Source organism: Scyliorhinus canicula, chromosome 16 (assembly GCF_902713615.1).
Source record: "Scyliorhinus canicula chromosome 16, sScyCan1.1, whole genome shotgun sequence".
In the NCBI taxonomy this organism is placed as follows: Eukaryota; Metazoa; Chordata; class Chondrichthyes; order Carcharhiniformes; family Scyliorhinidae; genus Scyliorhinus; species Scyliorhinus canicula.
In genome coordinates this window covers 47023309-47047639 of record NC_052161.1, presented here as the reverse complement: position 1 = coordinate 47047639, position 24331 = coordinate 47023309, and the positions used below count along the sequence as shown (strand labels likewise).

Genomic DNA, 24331 nt, shown 5'->3' with positions numbered 1-24331 from the left:
CTTCAAAGTAATATCTGTTTTCTGTAAGGAATTAAACCTACTGTTTTGTAGAAAAAGGGTGTTTGGCTTACGGATGTTGTTAGGAAAGTTATTAAGTACCTATAGAGTACTGTATCTTTAGGGAGGGGGGGGGTATTTGTGTTGATAGTTGATAAGATGTTTACTGTGTGTTTATAAAATATTAACTGGATTCATAGAATAAACATTGTTTTGTTTAAAAATACTGCAGATCTCTGTTGCATCACAGCTGGAAAGTGGGTCCTTGTGCTCCTCATAACCAAAATCTATTAAAAGTTGTAGGTCAGGTGAACTCCATGATATACTTTGGTGTTCTCTAAGCACTGGCCCATAACAAGAAGGAGGCCATTCGGCCCATCAAGTCCGTACAGGCGCTTGGAAGAGCACCATACTCAAGCCCACGCCTCAACCCTATTTCCCTAACCCAGTAACCCCACCTAGCCTTTTGGATACTAAGGGGCAATTTAGTATGGCCAATCCACCTAACCTGCTCATCTTTGGACTGTGGGAGGAAGGCGGAGCACCAGGGCAGAACGTGCAGACAGTGACCCCAAGCTGAGCCCCTAGCATTGTAAGGCTAACCACTGTGCTACCGTGACGCTCGTAATTGCTGTGGGTCTGGAGTCATATGTAGACCTGACCAGTTAAGGGTGACAGATTTCCTTCCCTAAAGGATATTAATAAACCAGATGGGTTTTTATGACAATCAACATCACAAAACTTTTAATTCCAGATTTCTATGAATTCAAATTCCACTATCTGCTGTGGTGGGATTCGAATCCAGGCCCCAGAGCAATACTCTGGGTCTCTGGATTATTAGTCTAGTGATAATAACACTATGCCATTGTCAGTTCAGTGACAAATTGACATTGAGAAAATAAATGGCAAGAAGCATGTAAATCTAGCCTTGTGAAAAATACAGTTTAATCTTCTTTGTTCTGGAGGATTTATTGCATCCGTACAACCCCTGGAGAAAGGAGAGCAAATAGTTTGATGTTTACGATCAGGCACATTGAGGGTAAAGTTTGCTTTAGGACAGGAGTCCAAGCTCGGAGCTTGTTTTGAACTCCGTCTGAATTTGCTTTTCATTTATGTGGATTGTAAACAAGCTGTCAATTTGTTATCATCGAAGAGCCATTTCACCCCTGCTTAGTTCTGACACATTTGGCTACTTGCAGTCTGGCTGCTGTTCCCAAGATGTGCTCACATCCAGATGATACTTTTTTTTGAAACAAAGTTGGAGTGAGTTCTTCCAGCCATGGGGCATAGCAGTCTTTTCAAAATAGAAAAAATATGCCTGCAGCTGCTCAGGACACGAAGATGAGAACCTGACCACTGATGTAAGGTGCATATTCCTGCCTAGTTAATCAGTGAACAAAATACACTGGTTGATAAGTAATTATTGAAATAGCTCAGTTGAAGACAATTCTGCCAATGTGTCCAACTTAAGTAATTTTCTGTAAAATCCATATTATAAACTGCTAAGAGTTACAGGGCAAATATCAACTGGTTAGATTGCCAAATTAGCAAGATTTTACTCCAGGTTCCGTTGAGCTATGGAATGGAGAGCAGCAATCAGTCTGTTTTCACATCTTGTCAATTATTAATATTTGCATAGAAAGAAAATGTGAACTCTGAACTCCTGTCGATAAGTTATTAAAACATTTTCTTATTTCAATCATTAATTAAAGGACCACAGGGTGACTGTAGGAAGCAGTAATACCCATAATGTCCATACTGAGACAAATGAGCTTGCAAAGTGTACTTCAGTGAGCAGACACATTACCGGACTAAATACACTTCCCATGTGGTGAGAGAAGATTAAGTGCTCTGTCCGTGTGGTGACATTATCTTGATTATCAAGCCAAAAAATCTTTATTAGTCAGAGTCAAACCTTAGCAGTAAGCAACTAAATCTCCTAAATCATCTATTACCCGAATGTGGCGCCTAGAATGTTGAGCAATAATGGTCACTAAATACATAGATGTATAGTTCATGATCTATACTCTTATGGTTTGTTTTCAATAATTTTGAGCCAATTTTCAGTTTGCAACTAGAAAGAAAGGCTATTTGTTGCAGTTCATTTTTCTTTTTGCCTTCATGTCAAGATTTTGCACCACATATTCCTGACATTAATTTGCGTTCAGATTTTCCCCTCTGTACATTTCAGGTGAGAAGGGTAAGCTTCTCCAGCCACTCAGAGAGCAGTCATAGTATGTTTAAAAATGGATTGTGGCCTTTTTAACTTCTGCAATGGGTGACTGCAACCTAGCCAAAAACTAGAACAGTTTTCTTTAGAATGGCAAGGTCCGTTGTTACAAAAAAGTAGAAGGTTTCATTTTTAATGTTATTATGTGTGGGAGGAATAGTAGTCCAGGTACAGGAATATCTTACTGCTCTTCCTTGCATAGTACCTTTGGAATTTTAATATCCACCTGAACTAGATCGGTGAAGCTTCAAAATAATGTATAATAAAAAGAATGACAATCCCAGCAATATAGCATTGCAGTATGAGTTTAGATAGCTTGGACTCATAGGGCTGGATTGTCATCAAGGTGATGGGTGCGCGCAGTTGGGAATTTTCCTGATCTTGTGATCCCGTCTCCATCCTGGAAGTGCCCACAGTCCTATTTTCAAGTCAGGGAGGAAGACATAGGTTGGAGATGGGCTGACCCCCTCCAGGGGCAGGCATGAGGTGGCAATGGAGGTGGGCTGATGGCGAAGCCGACAAGCTATAAGGCCTGCTTCCATTTACTGGGACATCAGCACAGTTTAATAATGATTCCCAGGCCCTCACCCCATTATCCCCCCATGAAACACCCCCATACCTCCCATGCCATCTCCATTCCCCCCATAGCTCTCATGGCCAGTCATAACCCCAGATCCCCCTTCAATGCTCCCCCGTGCATTCTCCATTGCCATTCTTCTGGTATTCACTATGTTCAGCACCAATGAGCCATTGGCAAGTCTGGAATGTCTTTGAAATGCTCCTGAAACTGAAAACAATGACTAAAAAGGCCTTGAAAATCTCTTATGTAAAAATAAACTGCTCATCCGAAACCTTTAAAAACTGTCAATCAATAACAACCCTTCATAGTAGCAATGTCATAAATGTTTTATTCACTGCATGCCCGTTAATATCTTTTTTTCTTTTTTTAAAAATAAATTTGGAGTACCCAATTCATTTTTTCCAATTAAGAAGTAATTTCACATGGCCAATCCACCTACCTTGCACCTCTTTGGGTTGTTGAGGGAGAATGTGCAAACTCCACACGGACAGTGGCACAGAGCCGGGATCGAACCTGGGACCTCGGCACCGTGAGGCAGCAGTACTAATGATTGCGCCACCGTGTTGCCCCCAAACCCGTTGATCTATGTAAATAAACATGTAGGCATTGAAAAACACTTCAAAGAATGACTAGGTTATGTGAATCAAACAAAGCTAGCATTCTCCTGCAAGCTGTGACAACATTGCCTACAGAATTGAGTCCATTAGCTGTTTTTTTTTAAATCAGCCAAATATTCGTAATGAGGTCATCTGACATGGTATCCACAGAAGCAGTTTCAACAAGGGTCTAATTTGCCAACATGGGGTAAGATTTAATGGGACAACAAGAGTTCCATTTTGAGTGCAATTAGCAGGTTGTTTCTCTGCGTTGAAATGTTGCTATTTGACAGCACTTTCCCGTCTTTTTGGCCCCAGTGAGAAACGCCCCACCGAAGCCACACGCACCTCATTTTGGCAGTGCAGGAAGACGACGCTTGGATCAGGGATACTCAAAACCCCCCTTACCCCACCTTTTAAGCGCAAAGCCCCCCAGGCCCGACCCCTGGCAACTTGCCACCTGGGCACTGCCTGGCTGGCACCCTGGCAATTCCTCTGCCAGCCTGGCATTGTCACCCACCCATCCTGAAAGTGCCAGTGTGGCACTCAGAGTGCCCAGGTGGCAGTGCCAAGGTGTCAAGGTGGCACTTCCAAGGTGCCCAGGTGCCACCCTGCCCAAAATGCAACCATCCGGAGGTCTCTAATGACTTGGGAGATGCCCCAAGGTACCTTTATGCCTGGTCCACATTTGTGCATACCAGTGCTAAATGGCACCACGGTGAGGTCTCCCAGGTGAGGCCGTTAGTTCCCAGGCCCGGGGAGAATACGGTGCAGGCATATTTAAATGAGCCTAATAGCTTATTTAAATATGTTAATCTGAATCTCGCCCAGTGAGGGTGAGACCCAGATCGTGACGTTTCGCGAGATCTCGTTAAACCTTGCGAGGCGTTTCGAGCATCGCGAATCTCGCGAGAAGCCCAAGTTGGGCATAACAAGGCGATTAAATCGTGCCCACCATATATAAAGCAATAAATTAAATTAAAAGGTATTAACAGGGTTAGTACTGACTGAAATCAAATGAGCTGATCTCATGATAATGTGGGGGACAATTCTAAGCTTGTGTTAGCCATCAGCATAAACGACGATGTGGGCCCATAAATTCCACGAGAGTCGGGAAACAGGATTCTCCCCGGAGAGATCTCGTTTCCTGGTTTTCCCTGCCCCTCGGCAGTGAGGTAATGAAGTTCCTGTCCAGAAAGTGCAGTAAACACATTTCAATACATTTGAATATCATTAAAGGACTTTCAGCCACATGATCCACCCTTACTGAATATTCAAACCTCGCCAACGTGAAGTCAAAAGCTATACAAAACCTGGAATCAGTCGAGGGGAACTCACCAAGTTAAGTATAGACCCAGGCCAGGTTGGTAGTGCCCTGGCAGTGCCACCCTGGCAGGGCAACATGGCTCTGCCGACTTGGCAGTTCCAGGTTGGTAGTCCCATTTTTGGCAATGCCAGAGGTGGGTTATTTGGGGAGCCCTATTCGGGGAGGGGGGGGGGGGGGGGGTCCCCTTATGTGTGTTTGTGGTGTGGTGGAGGCGGGGGGAGTGCCCGATACTTCTGTGGCATTGGGGGCGGAGGGTGCGGTGGGGGAGGAGAGTGCCGCAATACTTGCATGGTGTTGGTGGGGGCAGGGGGGGTCGCCTCATTACTTGTGGGTGGATTCCTCAGTGTCAGTGGTGGAGGGGGCGGTGCGGTGAGGTGGATTGTTTGCAGCGCATCGGGATGCCCTTTAAAGGTGGTGCCCCGATCTTTGTGGAGCCAGCCTTGCCGGCTCTATCAGGCTCCCCAACCCCCCCACGTCAGAGTGATGGCACAAACCACATCCCCAGATTTTCTGTGCACTGGGTGCCAGAAAATGTGGTTTGAAAACACGGCTGACAAATTTTGGTAAAATTCTGATGTCAGCTCAGTCAAATAGTTTAGGGTACTGCTGGCACACAGCACGTGCTACGCTGGAAGCACCGTGTCTGAGTTGAGTACCAGCAACCAGTCAAGGTCTCCTGGCTGCTGATGAAACAAAGAAGTTTTCTAGTGAGCCCATTGTTTGCAATTTGTATATGTACTTTTCATCTGAGAGGCAGAACTGAAACACAACTGCATCTAAAGACATTGGAGGATTCAACATATTTTAAAGAGTCCTCTGTATGAAAGGTTGTTATGCAAATTGTCTAAGGGATTGTCATTCCACAAACAAATACAGTGGAGTTTTACTCGTTAAACAAAAACATTAATTTGCTGGAACATGTAAGATTTCCTGCGGTGTTAGTTTCATCACTCTTTTATCAGACTACCAGCTGGGATATCTCAGCACCGTAAACTTTTCTATCCATCTCTCTTTGACTAAGGAATCAGTTGAAGGCCACACTTGCTAGGAGGGAGACCGATGGAGCAATCTTCCTGGATGCAATCTCCTGATTGATCATCACTCTGCTCGGTATTCAATTAAGGATGGAGGGAGAACTTTCAGTGCTGCCAGCAGCAATTAGAGGGTCAGCTTGGGCCTCGGCAGTCCCACCAGGAGGGGTGAACACAAAAGTGCCTCAACATTGGGGTTCCCGCACTGGCCTAAATAGCAGTTAACAAAGAAACAGGATCGAGGCCAGTTGGTAAATAGGGATGGGGGGGGGAACCCTTCTGTTGGATTGGTCTCAGCATCCCATTCTTTGCAGTGACTGCCTCCATTGAACTGCCAACAATCAGACATGGCAGTTAGCAGTCAGAGCTGGTAAAATGCCAGCAAGCCTGCGTAACCCATTCCACCACACAAACCTGCCTCCCATCCATTGACTCTATCTACACCTCCCGCTGCCTTGGGAAAGCGGGCAGCATAATCATAGACCCTTCCCAACCAGCTACTCACTCTTCCAACTTCTGGAGATACAAAGTCTGAGAACACGCATGAACAGATTCAAAAACAGCTTCTTCCCCCTGTTACCTGACTCTTAAACGACCTCCAATAATCAACTGCCTCCCTCCATGGAGCAGGCAGCAGACCACCTTGGTGACGGGAATGCATGGGGGAGTCAGCCTAAAACAGCTCTCCCCCCACCATTGTCCCAGCCCCATTTTCCCAGCCCTTTTGTCTCCAAGCCCTGACGGACCAGGAAAATTCCGCCCAATGACCACTGACAGAACAGCAATGGTTGAGGCGACAGTAGAATTCATGGCTTATGGATCTCCTGGTGTGTAGCATTGAAAGACAATAAGGCCAATTGTCTTTTTTCCCGTGCCGAGGCATAAAGCATAAACATCTTACTTGTAGTGAAATCCGCTGCAATGACCTGAACCCACCTGTATTTCCTGGTTTAGGTCACATGTATAGGTCAGATGTGTGGTTGACAGGACAGCTGGTACCATCCACTACACCCCATCTGCAGCTTAGTGAGAGTGGTCGATATAAAGACTCCAGTTTCATTTATCAACTTATCACACTCTGTCTGGCAAACTGGATCAGGTAACCGAGGGTTGCAAACATGCAGCTGTAATATCCTCAGCCACTTCCAGTCCATTTTGAATGGCAGCTCAGATAGAATGGCAAATTTCCATTATACATTTAAAGATTCTACCAACTACAATTACAAAAGGAAAGAAAGCCTTGGATTTATATTAAACCATTCGCGACCACATGGCTTTGCAGCCAACGAAGGAAACAATGTAATGTTGACCAAATGCAGGTTCAGGAGTAAACTAGCCAGGACACCATTTCTCTTAAAGTAAGGAATGCAGCTCCTGTAATAAACGTGAGTAATAATGTATTTCTTACCTGTGCCACTTACGAATGAACCTTCTCCTGGTGCATCAGGTATGAATACCATGGATGTTTTTCACTCTGCTTCACCTTATTTCTATGTGTTTCATGTTCAGCTGCTTATTCATATAGCTAGCTAGATGTATCTGTTTGTGATGATGGTATCTTTCATCAGGAGTTTTCTTTTATTCCCTGTGTTCACTATTTAAACATCAAACTCCATGTCTGCGCCCATATTTTGCTAGTAGTCTGATATATTTGCCTTTTCCTTTTAAACATAATTTTTGTTCTTTTGATTGTTCTTGAGGGAGAAATTCCAATATGTTTCAAGTTGGGCAAATACAACTTAAAAAAAAAAAATCTTCCAATTCCATTCTCGTGTTGTTCCCGCCTCATGGAAAATATGAACTTTTGCAATTTACCTCCTTGCGCTATCTACAGGATCATTTGACTCCACAGTTTATTTGAAAATGACTGCACATTTTTCTTGATTATTTTGCTTCACAACTATTTTCTTCAAAGTGATGATCTTCCAGTTGAACTGTTTTGCAGTATCTTCTCCACATTCTGAATATAATAATTTTTTCTGAGTATATTTTATATTCTGTATATATTTTTTTCCTGGAATTCTTGGAATCACATAGCTCCCTTTCTTTGGAAATGCAGGATGAATTTGGATCCCCAATATTTGTTGGGAACCAGTCCAGCCAACCCTTGAAGCTATACGTTTAAGTGCTGATTTTTGTAAACATTATCAACAAATTTACATTAATCTCGAACATTTAAAAGTTGCTTTAACATATTTGCTTTTTTGTGCCATCTTGGAACCTAACCTCTTGCTTCAGATGCATCATAGCAATTTTACATCATAGCAATTACCTGTCTGGTTATTTTTTCAAAGTTTACAGGACAACTGTTTTAGACATGAGTGCACACCATCCATGTCTCTGAAGTGAAATCTGTATGGTTTTTCTTAAGAATGTTGCATGTTCAATAAGTTGACTTCACTGATTTGGCAGAAGTATTTCTGCCAAGGTTTGGCAACCTCTGCAGCTGCAACATGTTCCTGATGCAGCAGAGCATATGAAGTAGAAATTAATCTTGAGTGGAAGTCATGCTTCCATATAGAAGCAGTTTTCTCAGCCTCCTGCACAGCAGGGAAGTTTAAGATCATCCTTCCATCCACTAAATATCAAAACTATCCTTTCAGCCTTGCTATGCAGTCTCCTGTGTCTCTTTCCTCTGATGGAAATCAATTTTCTAAATTCGATAATTTTTCATAGTTGACCAGACGTTGCAAATGCTTACTTTTGGTCCATTTACATTGTCCATTTCTTTGAATGGTTTTGTTACATTTTTACAGAACTTGGCTTTCAAATCAAGGACATGGTTCTCCAAGCTTTTCTTTGACTTCTGGATTACTTCTGGCACGATGCGCTTTGAACGCTGAACATTCTTTATGAATTTTCGATTCTCCCCAAAGTGAATTGTGAGGTGTTCTTTCAAATACTTATTGTCTTGGTGTAGTGTTGGTCTTTCTTGGGACAACACTGTAATTTGATCATTTATTACAGTATCTAGTTTTCTTTCCTTCATTGTGGCCTGCGAAGAACAACTTCAAGATCAAGTACATTGAATAAAAAACAATTGTAAAAATCTTTATGGAGCCTTACTGTGGCATTACCTTGCTGTCATTTCTTGAGGCAAAATAACTTTGCAAACGTTTTGTCACCAAAAAGTAGTTACTGTCATATCAAATATAAAATAGTGCAAGTAGTTTTGTATACAGATTTTAAAAATAAATTAAACACTGCCAACGAATGGTAAGCCAACCACAGTCATTACTAGAATATAAAGGGAAAATTGGTGGAAGCTTAGATTTGCTCAGTGGAAAGAACCCATATGTTTACTTGCACCAACTTTATACCTACATTATTTATAAAAATATCCATAGTTAGAAAGCGCCTGTGTCCAACCCTGGACTACACCAATGAAGAGGAATTGAAGCCAAGAACACCCACAATTTGTATGTATTTTGTACTTTTAATGCTATAAAAGGTCACTGACACAATCTCTGTTTTTCTCTCCAGGGCTGCTGAGCATTTCCAACATTTTCTGCCTCCATTTCAGACTTCCAGCATCCATAGTGTTTTATTTTTGTTGTAGAATGTGGGATAGTGCTGAGGAGTGAATTGGGATGGTCAGGCCTGGAGATAACAAAGGCATGGATCAGGATTCTGGCAGCAGATGAGGTGGGGCAAGGGCAGTGTTGGGCGATGCTACAGAGGTCAAAAGAGGCGGCATTATCATTGGCGCTGATATGTGGTTAGAAGCATATCTTTGGGTCAAATGTGACATCGAGCGTGTGAAGAGATTGATTCACCTTCAGGCAGCTTTAAGAAAGAAGGACACTGACAGTGGCCAGGGGATGGAGTCTGCAGCGCAAACCGAAGACAGATATTTAAGTTCATCCAATATTTAATTGGAAACAAATTCTGCTCATTCAGTACTCCACAACGGGCGAACAGTATGATACGTTAAAGAGAGTGAAGGAGTCTTAAGTGATGGCGAGAAAGAGCTGCGGTGCCAATGGTGTACATATGAAAGCTGATGCTGTGTTTTTGGTATTGTGTCCCCGAGGGGAATCATGTAAATCAGAATTAGGTGTGGCAAGGGTAATCCTCAGGAAACACCAAAGGTGGTGATCTTGGAACAGGACGGGAAGCTAACGCAGGCAAACTCTTTATTTAAGCAAATCTGGTTCAAGATGGATCATATGCTAGCTTTAAAAATTGTAAAAGAAAAATTTAATGTACAAAATTAAAGGTAAAAAGATGATTCCAGGTCAACCCAGAAGCAGATTAGTCTGCCATGCTCCATTGAACATGTTCTACAGGGACACCGGTGGTTAATATCACTGGGGTATGCCTGTCACATTATCATCTGATTTATAACTAACACCAATAGTTTATTCAGTATCTTTCATGATCTCGGGAGGCCCCCCAAAGCCATGCACAGCTAATGGGGCACTCTTGATGTGCAGTCACTTTTGATGTAATTTAGGAGCAAATACTTCAACAGTGAAGCCATTCAGCTAAGGAATTCTCAAAAACTCTATAAGGGGCTGGATTCTCTGACCCCCCCCCCCCGCCGTGTCAGAGAATCACTGGGGGGGGGGGGGGGGGGGGTGGGCGGCGCAAATCCCGCCCCGCCACCCCGACCCTGGCTGCTGTATTCTCCGGCGCCGGTTTTCGTGCAGGAGCGGGGTTCACGCCACGCCGGTCGGGGGCAGTTGGCAGCGGCCCTCCCGGCAATTCTACGGGCCCCGATGGGCTGATCGGCTGTCATTTTCTGGCCTGTCCCGCCGGCGTGGATTAGACATGGTTCCACACGGCGGGACCTGGCAGGTAAGTTGACTGGAGCATTCCTGGGGGGGGGATCCGACCCCGGGGGGGGGGGGGGGGGGGGGGGCACGGTGGCCTGGCCCGCGATTGGGGCCAAACGATCTGCGGTCAGGCCTGTGCTGTGGGGGCACTTCTTCCTTCCGCGCCGGCCCCTGTAGGGCTCTGCCATGGCCGGCGCGGAGAAGACACACCCGAATACGCCAGAATGCGGCAGTGGTTCTGCGCGTGCGCGGGATCATGCCGGTCCTTTGGTGCATGCACGGACTCGTGCAGTCCTTTTGCCGCTGGTTGGTGTGGCTCCAACCCCTCCGGTGTCCACCTAGGATGTGCGGAGAATTCCGCTACTTCCGGTCGGCCCGACGCAGGAGTGGTTCGTGCCCAACATCCATCATTTTCACCAGGAGAATAGGGGAACTGGGGCGGGTTGTAGATTGCACATGCATGGTTCATGGAGAAAAAGTGCAGCTGCCATCAAACAGACAAATGTTCGTATGTGGCACATACAAAACATGACACGTGGGATTTAGACATTTGAGGAAAGGATCGAAAGATACTGGAGTTATTTGGAGAGGTAGGGTATCCTTTTGGAAAGATACAGGTATACCTTTGGAGGGATAAGGTAAACTTTGGGAGGGGTCTGATACACTTTTGGATTGTTACAGGTAGTCGAGAATGTGCGTACAAAGTGGATATAGTTGAACTGTCAAGCTGTCATTCATTTAAACCTCTAAGCACTTTAAATTAAAAAAAGTCTGCTGCAGCTGCTTGCAATTTCATGTCTATCAACATGAGCATGAGGGTTGACATTATAGGAGTGATGTTGATGAATGATTACACAACCTATCATTATCACCATTGCAAGGTGAGATTCACCGACAGCTCCAAGTAGTCATAAGGTTTTTGATGTGGGGCTAAGAACACAAATGATTAAGTATTTTAAGGAAATATTTGGTTTGTACTTGAACAAATTTAAATGAATTGAATTGTTTTCTTTTTGATTGAGAGTTTTTTTAAAAACAGTGTCATCTTCAATGGACACTTGGAACATTATTTTATTTAATGTCACCATGGCTCCTGAGGTCTGCCCAGAGTAGATACTGGATGAGTTGGCATGGAGATTGTTAGAGCAAAGGGTGTTGGATGGTGGCATCGGGTGGCATGAATTTGCACTAAGTTGGCATTGGGGCTGTAAAAGGCCATGGAGGTGGTAGAGGGGCATAGGTCAACATAGAGGGTATGTGAGTGGGTAGGAGGCATGAATTGGCATGGATGAGGCATGGGGAATGTGTAGCGGATACAAAGGCATGTGCAGTGAGAGTTAGAGGGCTGTTTTTTGGTTTCTTGTTTTTATTGTAACTGGGATGAAGTCCTTTTAATCAGCCAGCCTCATCACCCGACAGCCTTTGTTGTTGACTCCGTACTGTTGTAGGGGATTCCTGTTAGCACCTGTTCTCCTGGAATGAAAATCCCAAGACCCAGGGAACCAAGTTGGGTTTGTGGGGTCAGGAACTTTCCCAACTCTGCTGGGAGTGAAAATTCAGCACTTAGGATTAGGATTGGATCTCTGCAGCTATGGTTTGGGACTTTATACTTTCTAATCATTAGTGATTTAGGAAAGCGTTGGGGCTGTAATTTGGAAAATTTACTGGTCACTGATTTGCAAGGAAATACCCGGTAAACAAAAACTATAAAGATAAATTATTGCTATTAATTTAACGTGACCTTGCATACATAAGGACATAAGGAATAGGAGGAGTATACCACAAGACCCACTGAGCCTGCTCTGTCATTCAACAGTATCATGGCTAATCTTGAGCTTCAACTCCATTGTTCCAGCCATTCTCCATAATCCTGTAACCCCACGAGAGACTAGAAATCGATCTATACCTAAATGTATTCAATGAAGGAGCATCCACAACCCTCTGGACCTTCATGGCTGTGAGCCCCAGGGTTTAAAGGGGTCCAGCAGCAAGTGTGCAGGCATCGCTTTCTGTAGCCTCTTTGCTAGGCTTGTGGCAATATCACTGCTGAGGGATTACCTTCTTAGACTGGCAGCTGCAAAGTAAGTGGGACAGCTGAATCCACAGGATCAGCACAGGGGATAACTGTGAGATCTCGGAGTGGGGTTCCGTGAGATGTCAGGTTGCATGGGGCCTTTGACCAGATGTGGTTTCCAGCTTCATGGGGCCGAAGACCCTCACACAGGGGGGACGTTGAGTGCAGTCAGAATGAACCCCGAGTCAGGCTGCACAATGAAGCCAGAGGGCATGGAATATCTGGAGGTTCAAGGCCACTAGTTATGGTGGCCAGGCTCAGGGAATAGTGTATGGGTGGTTGACTGTTCAAGTTGGAAGGCTTGTTTAATCTGCAGCACATGAGAGTTGTGGATTGAGGATGAAGTTCACTGCAAATGGCATCAGGTGTGCCTCACCTGCCAAAAGGCAAGCCAGTTGCCTAATCAGGTCCCTGACCCTTCCTTGATGAGTCAGTTGCGCCATTTTGGCCAGCATTGCAATGCATGAGTGTGCCACTGATGATCACCCAGCTGTTAACCCTTTGAAAGCCTAGCCCCCAAATATTGAACTCCAGGGCTAATATTCACGTCTCCGTTACAGAGAGCTGACACAGATGTGGCCCCCAATGCAAGGCATTATGGGTGAAGTCACTCATCAGTCACCCCGTTGCTGGCAGTATCTCATTCCCCCATGAGTCCATTGAATACACTCAACAGCCCTCACTCCTCACCCTTGAGGAAGTCATGCAGTCTGCTGATACTCCCAATAGTCAAAAGCGTTGCATTCGGGTGAAGCTGAGAGGGGCTATTGTATGACACGGGAGGGAGTTAGGCTCATTGGAAAAGTGCTCACGAAGGGGTTGGGTGGCTAGAGCTTTGGCCATCCAGGCTATTGAAGGTATGAGAAATAAAGTGGGGCATGAAGTCTGACCTTTGGGAACAGACCAAGGTTGAGAACTGGTCTTTTCCAATCTGTACAGACTTGTGTTCCTAAGGATATTAGGGCATTTTGCCAGGGGTTAAATATGGAAGTAACATGAGTAATATCAGTCAACTGGAGTTTGGAATCAGAGGGGAAAATTTACAGTATTTACCTCAAGTGGAATTTCCCCCCAAAATGGCAAACGGGCAGGATTCTCCGGCCTCCCAGCCGGATGTTTCTCAGTGGCAGGAGGTGACATGCCGTTTGCTGGCAGCGGGATTCTCTGGTTCCACTGGTGTCAATGTGAATTTCCATTGAAGCGATCCCACGCTACGCTGAAACCCACAGTGGGGATGCGCTGCTGGTGGGATCAGAGAATCCCATCCGTGTGAATGGCTGGAAAAGTCTGGCCAAAATGTCAAGTTCTGACTGAAAACCATTGGTGTTTCTCTCCAGAGACACAGTCAGGTTTTCTGAACAGATCCTCTGACGCTCAACATTAAAACCGATTAGGCGATTGTGGTTCCCACCGTCACTCTAGTGAGCTGGGGCCTGAGAGAGTCAACAAGCCCAGCTCCACAGAGATCGGGGTGCCATCTTTAAAGGGCGCCCCGGTCTAGGAAAAAATTGAACTCCCTTCAAATCCACCCCCCCCTCCCCCTCTCCCATGGCCATGGGGGAACCCCTCCAACAAGCTACAAAGCGACCCCTGCCCCCAACCACGGATGAATCTGGGGTGACTTCTGAGTTAGGGGAAAACTAACACTTCTAACTCCAGAGCAACTATTTAAACAAAGCTAGACCCAGCCTCGCATGGGACACCCTCACACACACATGCCCCCAAGGGACGCAGCAACCACTGGCCTGAACACCCCCCCAAAAGCCTCTCCCCCTGACCTTACCCCCCAGCATGACCCGACCCCCTCCAGGCCCAATTTCCTCGACACCCAACACCCTCCAGATCTGACCCACCACCCCAACTCCCGACCCAACCTAACCCCCTCCTTTCAACCCAACCCCCACCTTCCTGGACTGAACCCCACCCACCCTTATCCTGTGCCCATTCCACCACTCCACCCCCGGTAAGATCCAATAGCCCCCTCCCGATCTGACCATCCCCCAACCCCCGTTGTCTGAACCGCTTACCTTCTAAATGCCCCTTTAAACACCTCCTTTACTGTGGTTAGTGCTGTGAAAATGGGGCGTTTCTTACCTCTTTGCACCCCAGTTACTCTACACGATGTGGCCGGGGGCTCGCTTCACTGCTCCTGTCTCACCCAACCTGGCGTGACAGGGGCTTTGGAATCCTGGCCTGAGTAAGTCCATCAAAAGAGGCAATCCGCCGGAGATTTCCGCTCTGAGGAAGTTACGGGCCATTAAAATCAAAGGGAGTCTTCATGCCAGATTATCTTCTGGAAAGAAAGTACTGCTGAATTGATAAACCTATTTCAATCCAAAATGACAGCCTCTAGACACGTAACAGCAAAATTGACCTCGACTCAAAACCATTTTAGAAGCAAAGCAGCAGATCATGTACACTTGAATTGAATTTTTTATGCTTTCCACTTTATCAAACATATTCTACAAAAGTGGACACCTTACCTTCCTCGCCGGCTGCCTGGAAGAACTACGACCAAAGAATGAAAGCTAAAGAAAAAAATAAAAACAAAAACAAAAACTGAAAATGAACAGGAAAGGAAATAGGGAAGAACAGACAGAAAACAAGAATTTAAGCGGTGTGAAATGTGATAGAAGTAAAATAATTGAAACAAAAGCCACCTTCTATTTCAAGCATAGAAGAAAAAACATTTAAAAATTCACCACTATGGCTTGATTTTAAATTTCTGTAATATTTTCTGAAAAGCACATCATAGACTTTTTATACTAGTCATTGGCAAAGAAACACTGAAAGGATTTCAACTGGCAAGGCGACATTAAATAGAAAATTATTGTAAAATAAATCATTAAATATGAATTAATACTTCCTACTCTAAATCTGGAATCACTAAAATATATTTCCTTGTATATACCGTTTTCCGGCAGATATTCTATCCAATTCAATAAAAAGTTAAATACATTATCCACCTTTTGAATAATTTGGTTTTACCTTTTCTTCCAGCTCTTTTATCAGTCTTTTCTGTGCCTCAATCCTTTCTTCTAGTTCTTTGATTCTCTGTAAGATGGAATGATTCACTTAATATACTGCACAACTACGATTTAATATGCAATTTTAGGAGCTAAGTAGGTAAAAAAAAAAGTAAAACGAGTAATTGATGTAGTTTTGTTTGTCGAGTTGGTATCTTTGTGTGGATCAGTGAACAGAGTTAATCCTAATGCAAAAGACATCAGCAAAAATAGAAAATTGACACCGTTAGGATTTGCTGTTGCCATATTCATAGGTGAATATGATCATATGACATTCGTTTGTCTATTAGCTAATCCATTAAAAATATTCAAGGTTAAAACTGGTGTTAAAATAAAGAATGTGGAAATGTTATCCAAATATGTGTTCATTTTCCCTCGAGTAATTTCTAGCCTTCAGTGATGTTTCACATCGGAAAGCACATCCTTCCAGTGCTGAGTTGCTGTCTCATTAGCCACTCTGCCCTCATTCTGTAATGCGTTTCAATAAATGATTATATTAATAGGTTTCTTAAGTTTTCTAAAAACCTGATTCTAATGCAGATCAAGGCTAAAATGGCAGTGAAATTTATTTCTAACCCAATGAACCCATGCGACTGTTGCTATCCGTTATCCATGATTGGTGTAGCATTCTTATTTGTTATTGACATGAATACATTCAAACCTGTCATGAAATTAAAGAAAGGTATTTGAAGGATAGTGAGCTGCTCCAATGTAAAGCTCTATGGCTACAAACAAGGGATTTCAGCAGAATACGACAGCTGTGGCAAATCCAGTTTTCATAGCAACCAAACACACTTGAGGTGCAATGCAATTAGTCTTTTTACACATTTTATTAATATATAGGATTCATAATATAAACCTCACTCAACAATCACCTTTGTTTCTTACCAGTTTTGGTAAGCAAATAAGGGCCGCTAGTAATTCGGGTTAAAACCTACTAAATTACAGACTTGCCTCCTTTACTTTGATACCATAGGCTACAATGATTGATAAAATGATTTAATTAATTACAATGCAAATTTGATAAATCTACAGGGTATTGCTGGAACTGAGACCAGGCTGGCTTACTTTGAAGCACCACAGTATACGTTAGTTGGCAAGCATTGAGGGCACATTCAAATTGCACTACTCCATAGAATTTAAAAGAAAAACCAACATATATTTCAAAAGTGGAAAAAGAATTAGGCTGGATGTTATAATTACCTGCAGGCATGTTTGAAAGGTGGGGGATGGGAGGAGACCTTTTAAGATGCATCATGTGGCCTTCTCTCTGCCTTTGCCTTCATCCCCAACTGATCTCCCATTTTATGGTGGGCAGGGCAGCCTTCAGGCAGCCTGCGCTCTTGGGCATATTGAGGCCCTTAAGTGGCCAATTAAGTGGCAATTGCGGGAATAAAGTGGTATGCTGGAAATGTCATTGAACTAGTAATTCAGAAGCTGAGGTGAATGCTCTGGGGATATGAGATCAAATCCCACCACGGCAGCTGGTGTAATCTGAATTCAGGTCGATAAAATCTGGAATTGATAGCTAGTCTCAGAAATGGTGACGTGAAGCTATCATTAGTTGTTGTAAAACCCATCGAGTTCACTAACATCCTTTAGCGTAGGAAATCTGCCATTCTTGCCTGCTCTGGCCTACACATAACTCCAGATCCACAGCAATGTGTTTGACTCCAACTGCTCGCCATAATGTCCTAGCAGGCCACCCAGTTCAAGGGAAATGAATTATTTAATGAGATATTACACTCACATCCCATGAAAGACGGAAAAACAATTAGTAGCCGCATAAATACCTCATTCCGCCTCCACTGCCATTTTACCTGCGTTAGGGGGATGCCCATGCCAATTTGGTAGCCTGGCAGTTTCTTATTGTGTGGCTGGTATTGGCTAAGGAAGGAGAGCTTCTTTTGGTGTCCCCTTTGCCTATTGGAGGCAGCCCATCCACAGTCATATCCTCTTTAACCCTGAAGTATTAGGGTATCTGGCATGACAAGGGTTAATGAGGCACTGGGAACAGTATTGTCCATCGTGTGATGTACAGAGATGTATGACCTGAGACAAATGTCAGTTGTGGACTGGACAGAGACCAGTGTAGAATCAAGCATGGAGTTAGCTCATAGCTTGGGCTATGCCCTGTATATATGCACATAGTTGTGTGTTACCAATAAACACTTAATGTTCAACCATACACCACTCAGAATCTCTTTGTGAGACCTGCTGAACATACAGTGTATAACATGGTGGCAGCTAATAGAAAAACCCAGAACCTCAGGGAATCTGGAGTAGAAATTCAAAAGCTGGAAAATTGAAAGGGGCACATTTTGACCTGACTGAAAGCACCTGAATTGAAGATATAAGGGAAATCAGTTGAAAGATGCTCAATTGCAGAATTGGAAACAGGAAGGCAGAAGAAAAAACTCAACTGTGCAGCTGAGGACTTTGCAAGATCGTGTGAAGGTCCATTGAGAATACCCATAGAGTGCAGAGTCAAAGGACCTCGCAGAGGTGAGCAAAAAATTCAGTTCCAAGCCAGGCATAGCTTCAAAAGCTTCATTGCGATAAAAAAAAAATTCAGAGCAGCCCATTTCTGAAAGCACCATGGCAGGCTGAGTTCGGAATCAGCACCACACCATAAGGCTAGGCTCTTTTTAAAAAATATAGCTGCAGAAAGTTGAAAACTTCAACCCAAACTCGGAATCGATTGAAAGATGATTGAAAATCCTTTGACATCACAAGGAAGGCCCAGAATAGTTGATAACGCCATTGCCATGGGTGCCCACCAATACGCGACGAGCACGGGAAGGTTCTTTGAAAAATAGTCACTGTGGTGCAATCTTCAAAATCTGCACAGCATTTAATGCTGTACTCACCTGAACTTTAAGGCAACTTTGGAGAACAAATCCAATTGAACTGATCAAAAGGCTGGACCAAACCCAAAATTGGAGACTTTGGCAGAAAAGATTCTAAAGATACACGTTAGCTTCAGGATTAGATAAAAAGACAAACGCTGAACAAGTGAAGGCGCCACTTTCTTCAGTCAGTCCGATATCCAATGACATTATTACAAGGCAAAGAATAAAGAAATCCTCATGTAAATTTAAGAAGTTCTAAAATCATTTGATACATATCTTTTTTAAAAAGCACCAAAGTTTAGAGAGAGTGAAATTCAACAAGCACATGGTTAGCACTGTTGCTTCATAGCTCCAGGGGCCGGGTTCGATTTCCAGCTTGGATCACTGTCTGTGCGGAGTCTGCACATTCTCCCGGTGTCTGTGTGGCTTTCTTCCGGGGGCTCCGGTTTCCTCCCACAAGTCCCGGAAGACGTGCTGTTAGGTGAATTGGACATTCTGAATTATACCTCAGTGTACCTGAACAGGCAGCGTAGTGTAGCGACTAGGGGATTTTCACAGTAACTTCATTGCAGTGTTAATGTAAGCCTGCTTGTGGCACTAATAAAGATTATTATTATTAAATGTGTCCAACAGTTTAGAGAAATGGTTGACTCTTTTATAAACTAATTATACAAATTTTTTTTTTTTTTAATAAATGTTTTTATTCAGTTTTCGTATTTTATATTGAACAAATTACAAATTGTTAGGAGAGGGAAACAAACAAAAAAAAAAAACAAACAAAAACAAACACGCAAAAATTAACATACATATTTACAGGTAAGCATCTTCGTAGTAGTAACTGCGCCCCCCCCCCCCCCCCCTCAACATGTTTATTTAGCTTGGTTTTGGGCCTTAGCTAGCCATCGAACCCCCGTAACGAACCTGTAGCCCCCCCCCCCCCTCCCGCTACCTTCCCCCGACTATTCTTCCTCTTGTACATTGGCCACAAATAGGTCCCGGAACAGTTGCATGAATGGCTCCCACGTTCTGTGGAAGCCGTCGTCCGACCCTCGGATGGCAAATTTGATTTTCTCCATTTGGAGAGATTCCGAGAGGTCGGACAGCCAGTCCGCAGCTCTGGGCGGTGCTGCTGACCGCCAGCCAAACAGGATTCTACGGCGGGCGATCAGGGAGGCAAAGGCAAGGGCATCCGCCCTCCTCCCCAGGAATAGATCTGGCTGTTCTGAAACCCCGAAGACCGCCACTATCGGGCATGGCTCCACCCTCACTCCCACCACTTTGGACATTACCTCGAAGAAGGCTGTCCAGTACTCCACGAGTCTGGGGCAGGACCAGAACATGTGGGCGTGGTTGGCCGGGCCTCTTTGGCACCGTTCACATCTGTCTTCCACCTCCGGGAAGAACCTACTCATACGGGTTCTTGTTAAGTGGGCTCTATGTACCACTTTTAGTTGCGTCAGGCTGAGCCTTGCGCACGTGGAGGTGGAGTTGACCCTATGCAGTGCTTCGCTCCAGAGTCCCCACCCGATCTCCATCCCCAGGTCGTCCTCCCATTTCCTCCTTGTTGCGTCCAGTACGGTGTCGTCCCTATCTACCAGTCGGTCATACATGTCACTACAGTTCCCTTTCTCTAGGATACTTGCGTCCAGTAGGTCTTCCAGTAGTGTCTGTCGTGGCGGTTGTGGGTACGTCCTTGTCTCCTTTCGTAGGAAGTTTTTGAGCTGCAGGTACCGTAGCTCGTTCCCCCCAGCTAGCTGAAATTTCTCTGTCAGTTCGTCCAGTGTTGCGATCCTGTCGTCCGTGTATAGGTCCCTGACTGTCAGTGTCCCCCCGTCCTGCCTCCACCTTTTGAAGGTGGCGTCGGTCAGTGCTGGTTTGAACCTATGGTTGTTGCAGATGGGAGCCCTGTTCGACATTTTGGTCAGGCCAAGTTGCTGCCGCAGTTGGTTCCAGGATTGGAGGGTGGCTGTCACCACTGGGCTGCTGGAGTGTTTTTTGGGTGGGGATGGGAGTGCTGCCGTGGCGAGGGCCCGGAGGGAGGTTCCCATGCAGGAGGCCTCCTCCGCACGCACCCACTCAGCTTCTGGCTCCTGGATCCATCCCCTTACTCGCTCGGCTGTTGCTGCCCAGTGGTAGAATTGTAGATTCGGGAGGGCTAACCCTCCCCTGGTTTTGTTTTTTGTAAGACCTTCTTTGGGATCCTAGCATTTTTACCCCCCCATACGAACGCCATGATGAGTTTGTCCAGCGCTTTGAAAAGGCCTTGGGGATGTAGATCGGAATGGATCTAAACAGGAAGAGGAACCTGGGCAGTACGTTCATTTTGATCGTCTGAACTCTCCCCGCGAGGGAGAGCGGGAGTGTGTTCCATCTTTGCAGGTCCTTTTTAACTTCCTCCGTCAGGCTGGTGAGGTTCCATTTGTGGATCCCTTTCCAGTCATGGGCTATTTGGATCCCCAGGTAGCGGAATTTCTGTCGGGCTTGTTTGAACGGCAGCCCCTTTAGTGCTGCCCCCCCCCCCCTTGCGGGTGTAATGGGAAGATCACACTTTTGCTCATGTTGAGTTTGTAGCCCGAGAAGGCTCCAAACTCTTTCAGGAGCGCGATGATTCCGTCCATGCTGCTTTGTGGGTCCGAGATATAGAGGAGCAGATCATCCGCATAGAGTGAGACTCTGTGCTCTCTACCTCCCCTTCGGATCCCCCTCCAATTTTTTGCTGCCCTGAGCGCGATTGCTAGCGGTTCGATTGCTAGTGCGAACAGCAGCGGGGACAGTGGGCATCCTTGTCTGGTGCCCCTGTGCAGCTGGAAGTATTGGGAGTTGGTATTGTTGGTCTGTACACTCGCCATGGGAGCGTTGTACAGGAGCTTTACCCAAGCGGTGAACCCTGTTCCAAGCCCGAACCGCTCCAGTACCTCTATGAGGTATATCCATTCGACTCTGTCGAAGGCCTTTTCTGCGTCCAGGGAGACGATCACCTCTTGTGTTCTCTCCCCGGAGGGGGTCATTATCACGTTCAGCAGGCGCCTGATGTTCGCGGTCAGCTGTCTACCTTTGACAAAGCCCGTCTGGTCCTCTGTGACCACCTCAGGTACACAGTCTTCTAGCCTTTTGGCTAGGATTTTGGCCAGTATTTTGGCGTCTGCATTCAGCAGAGATATGGGTCTGTATGACCCACATTCCGTTGGGTCTTTGTCTTTCTTAGGTATCAGCGAGATTGAGGCCTGTGCTAACGTGGGTGGCAACGTGCCCCTAGCTAGCGAGTCTGTGAACATCTCCCGCATGTGCGGGGCCAGCGCTGTCGCAAATTTTTTGTAGAAGTCCGCCGGGAATCCGTCCGGTCCCGGCGCCTTCCCCGCCTGCATGGAGCTAATGCTCTCCATGATCTCTCCCAGTGCTAGTGGTGCTTCCAGATCCCGTTTTCTGCCCTCTCCCACAACTGGTATGTTCAGTCCGTCAAGAAACCGGTTCATCCCAGCTTTCCCCGTTGGGGGCTCTGAGGTGTACAGCTCTTGGTAGAAGGCCTTGAAGGTTTTGTTAATCTTCTCTGGTTCTGTTTCCAACGTGCCTCTGGTATCTCTGATTTGCGCAATTTCTCTGCTGGCTGCCTGCTTTCTCAGCTGGTGGGCCAACAGGCGGCTGGCTTTGTCTCCGTGTTCGTATGGGGCCCCGCGTGCCTGGCGGAGTTGGTGTACTGCTTTCCTGGTGGAGAGCAGGTCAAAGTTCCTTTGTAATTCTTTTCTCTCCGCCAGGAGTTCTACAGTCGGGGCCTCGGAGTATTTATGGTCTACCTCCAGTATGGAGTCGACCAGCTTCTGCCTAGCCACCCTTTCCTCCCTATCTCTTTGCGCTTTGTAGGCTATGATTTCCCCTCTTAGTACGGCCTTAAGCGCTTCCCAGAACGTGGAGGGTGAGACCTCCCCGTTTTGGTTGATCTCAGTGTACTCCGCTATGGCCTGCGCTATCCTTTCGCTGAAGGCCTTGTCAGCTAGTAAGGCACCGTCCAACCTCCATTTGGGGCGCTGGGCCCTTCCCGTCTCTAGCCGCACATCCATGTAGTGTGGAGCGTGGTCTGATATCACAATTGCGGAGTATTCCACCTTGTCTATCTCTGGAAGCACCGTTTTCCCCACCACAAAGAAGTCAATTCTGGTGTACACGTTGTGTACTGGGGAGAAGAAAGAGAATTCTTTCTCCCCCGGGTGGGCGAATCTCCAGGGGTCTACTGCTCCCATCTGCTCCATATAGTGGCTGAGTTCCCTTGCCATGTTTGAGGTTTTCCCCGTTCTGGGGTTTGATCTGTCCGTCGTTGGGTCCTGTACACAGTTGAAGTCCCCCCCATGATTAGTCGGTGCGTCGCTATGTCCGGGATTTCTGCCATGGTCTTTTGGATGAAGCTCGTGTCGTCCCAGTTGGGCGCGTACACGTTAACTAGAACTACCGGCGCCCCATCCAGGGCCCCGCTGACCATGACATACCGTCCCCCTGGGTCCGTAACCGTCTTTGTCGCCCTAAACATTGTCCTCTTGCCAATAAGGATCGCCACCCCCCTGGCCCTTGCCCCATAACAGGAATGATAGGTTTGTCCCACCCAGCCCTTTCTTACCCGCAGTTGGTCCTGCTCCCTCAAGTGCGTCTCTTGGAGGAAGACTATGTCGGCCCTCATGTTTCTAAGGTGGGTGAGGACTCTAGATCTCTTCACTGGGCCGTTAAGTCCCCTTACGTTCCAGGTGACTATTCTGGTGGGGGGCTTCTGCCCCCTTGCTCCTGTGGGGTTAACCATATTTGTCCGGTGGACGCGCCCCTGCCCTCTGGGGTTTCCCTATGTTAGGGGGCCGTCCAGGATGTCCACTATCACTGCTCTCCCCATGCGGTCGGGTCCCTGCGCTCCGGGGTTCCCCCTTGTCCCGGGGACACCCGCCATGGCCGTCCACTTTGTGTCCGCCACGCGGGTAGTCCCCTGCACTCCGGGGGGCCCCTTCACCCACAGACCGTACTGGGTGGGTGCTTGCAGCAGTTCCCTGTTTCGAGCCCTTGTCTGTGGCACTTTGTGGCCCTATTCCCTTACTGGCCTCTTTTGTCCCTTCGTCCCTGCGTTTCCCCTCCCTGGTCTCTCGCCCCCCGGGTGCCCCCCCCCCCCCGCTCTATCCCTTTCGGGATACCCCTGTGTACCCCTCCATTGCCCCTCTCTCCCCCATTCCTGTCCCCATTTGCTCTCCCACCTTTGATGGGTGATCCCCCCCCTCCCCTGCCTGGCGCCTTCCCCCCTGTTGGGGGTGCGCTGCGGCCCTGCTCTGTTGCGCGCCCCCTTCGCTAGCTTTCCTGCTAGCACGGTGGCTCCCCTCTCGGAGGTTGCTGTCCCGCTTCCCCTCTCCCCTCTCCAGTACTCCCGTTCCCTCGTGCCGGGGCCTGGCCTCCCACCTGGAGCGGGCCCTAGGGCATTGGGTTGTTTTCCGTTCTGGGTGTTCCTGCCAGGGGGGAGGGGGCTGGCTTTGCCTCGCCCCTCCCCACCCCCCCGTCGGCATGACGTGTCTCCTTGCCATGGGCCCCTCGTCCCTACTTCCCATGGCGTTTTTAATTATACAAATTGACGGAAGACTGTGATTATGATGACCTTAACTCAGAACACGTAAGCGTAGGTTTGTAGCCAGGCTGGCTGACGATGCCCTTCCAGACAGACTATAGGCAAAGGAAGATCTGATTCCAGAAAAGTCCATCCAGGTAGCCAGGCAGTCTAATCCACCAACAGCACTGATCCATTTTATGTTGCATCGGCAAGCCACGGTACACAGCAAACCCAACTATGCAGGTAGTAAAGCAAAGAAAGGGCAGAGAGACTC

At 46.4% G+C, this 24331-nt stretch overlaps 1 protein-coding gene across 17 annotated transcripts in view; it reads right to left on the bottom strand.

Moving 5' to 3' along the window:
* The window catches only part of jakmip3 (Janus kinase and microtubule interacting protein 3), a 416080-nt gene that overhangs the window by 77275 nt on the left and 314474 nt on the right, over window positions 1-24331 (bottom strand). For 12 of the 17 annotated variants that reach the window (XM_038773519.1, XM_038773515.1, XM_038773516.1 and 9 more), the window contains 3 exons: window positions 15602-15667; window positions 15097-15141; window positions 7170-8756 (listed from right to left, as the gene is read on the bottom strand). In XM_038773519.1, the coding sequence (XP_038629447.1) occupies window positions 8415-8756; window positions 15097-15141; window positions 15602-15667 (453 nt within the window). In that variant the 3' untranslated portion in view covers window positions 7170-8414. Of the gene's footprint in view, window positions 1-3344; window positions 3391-7169; window positions 8757-15096; window positions 15173-15601; window positions 15668-24331 lie in introns of those variants that run through there. The other 5 variants (XM_038773530.1, XM_038773532.1, XM_038773531.1 and 2 more) reach the window with 2 other exon arrangements.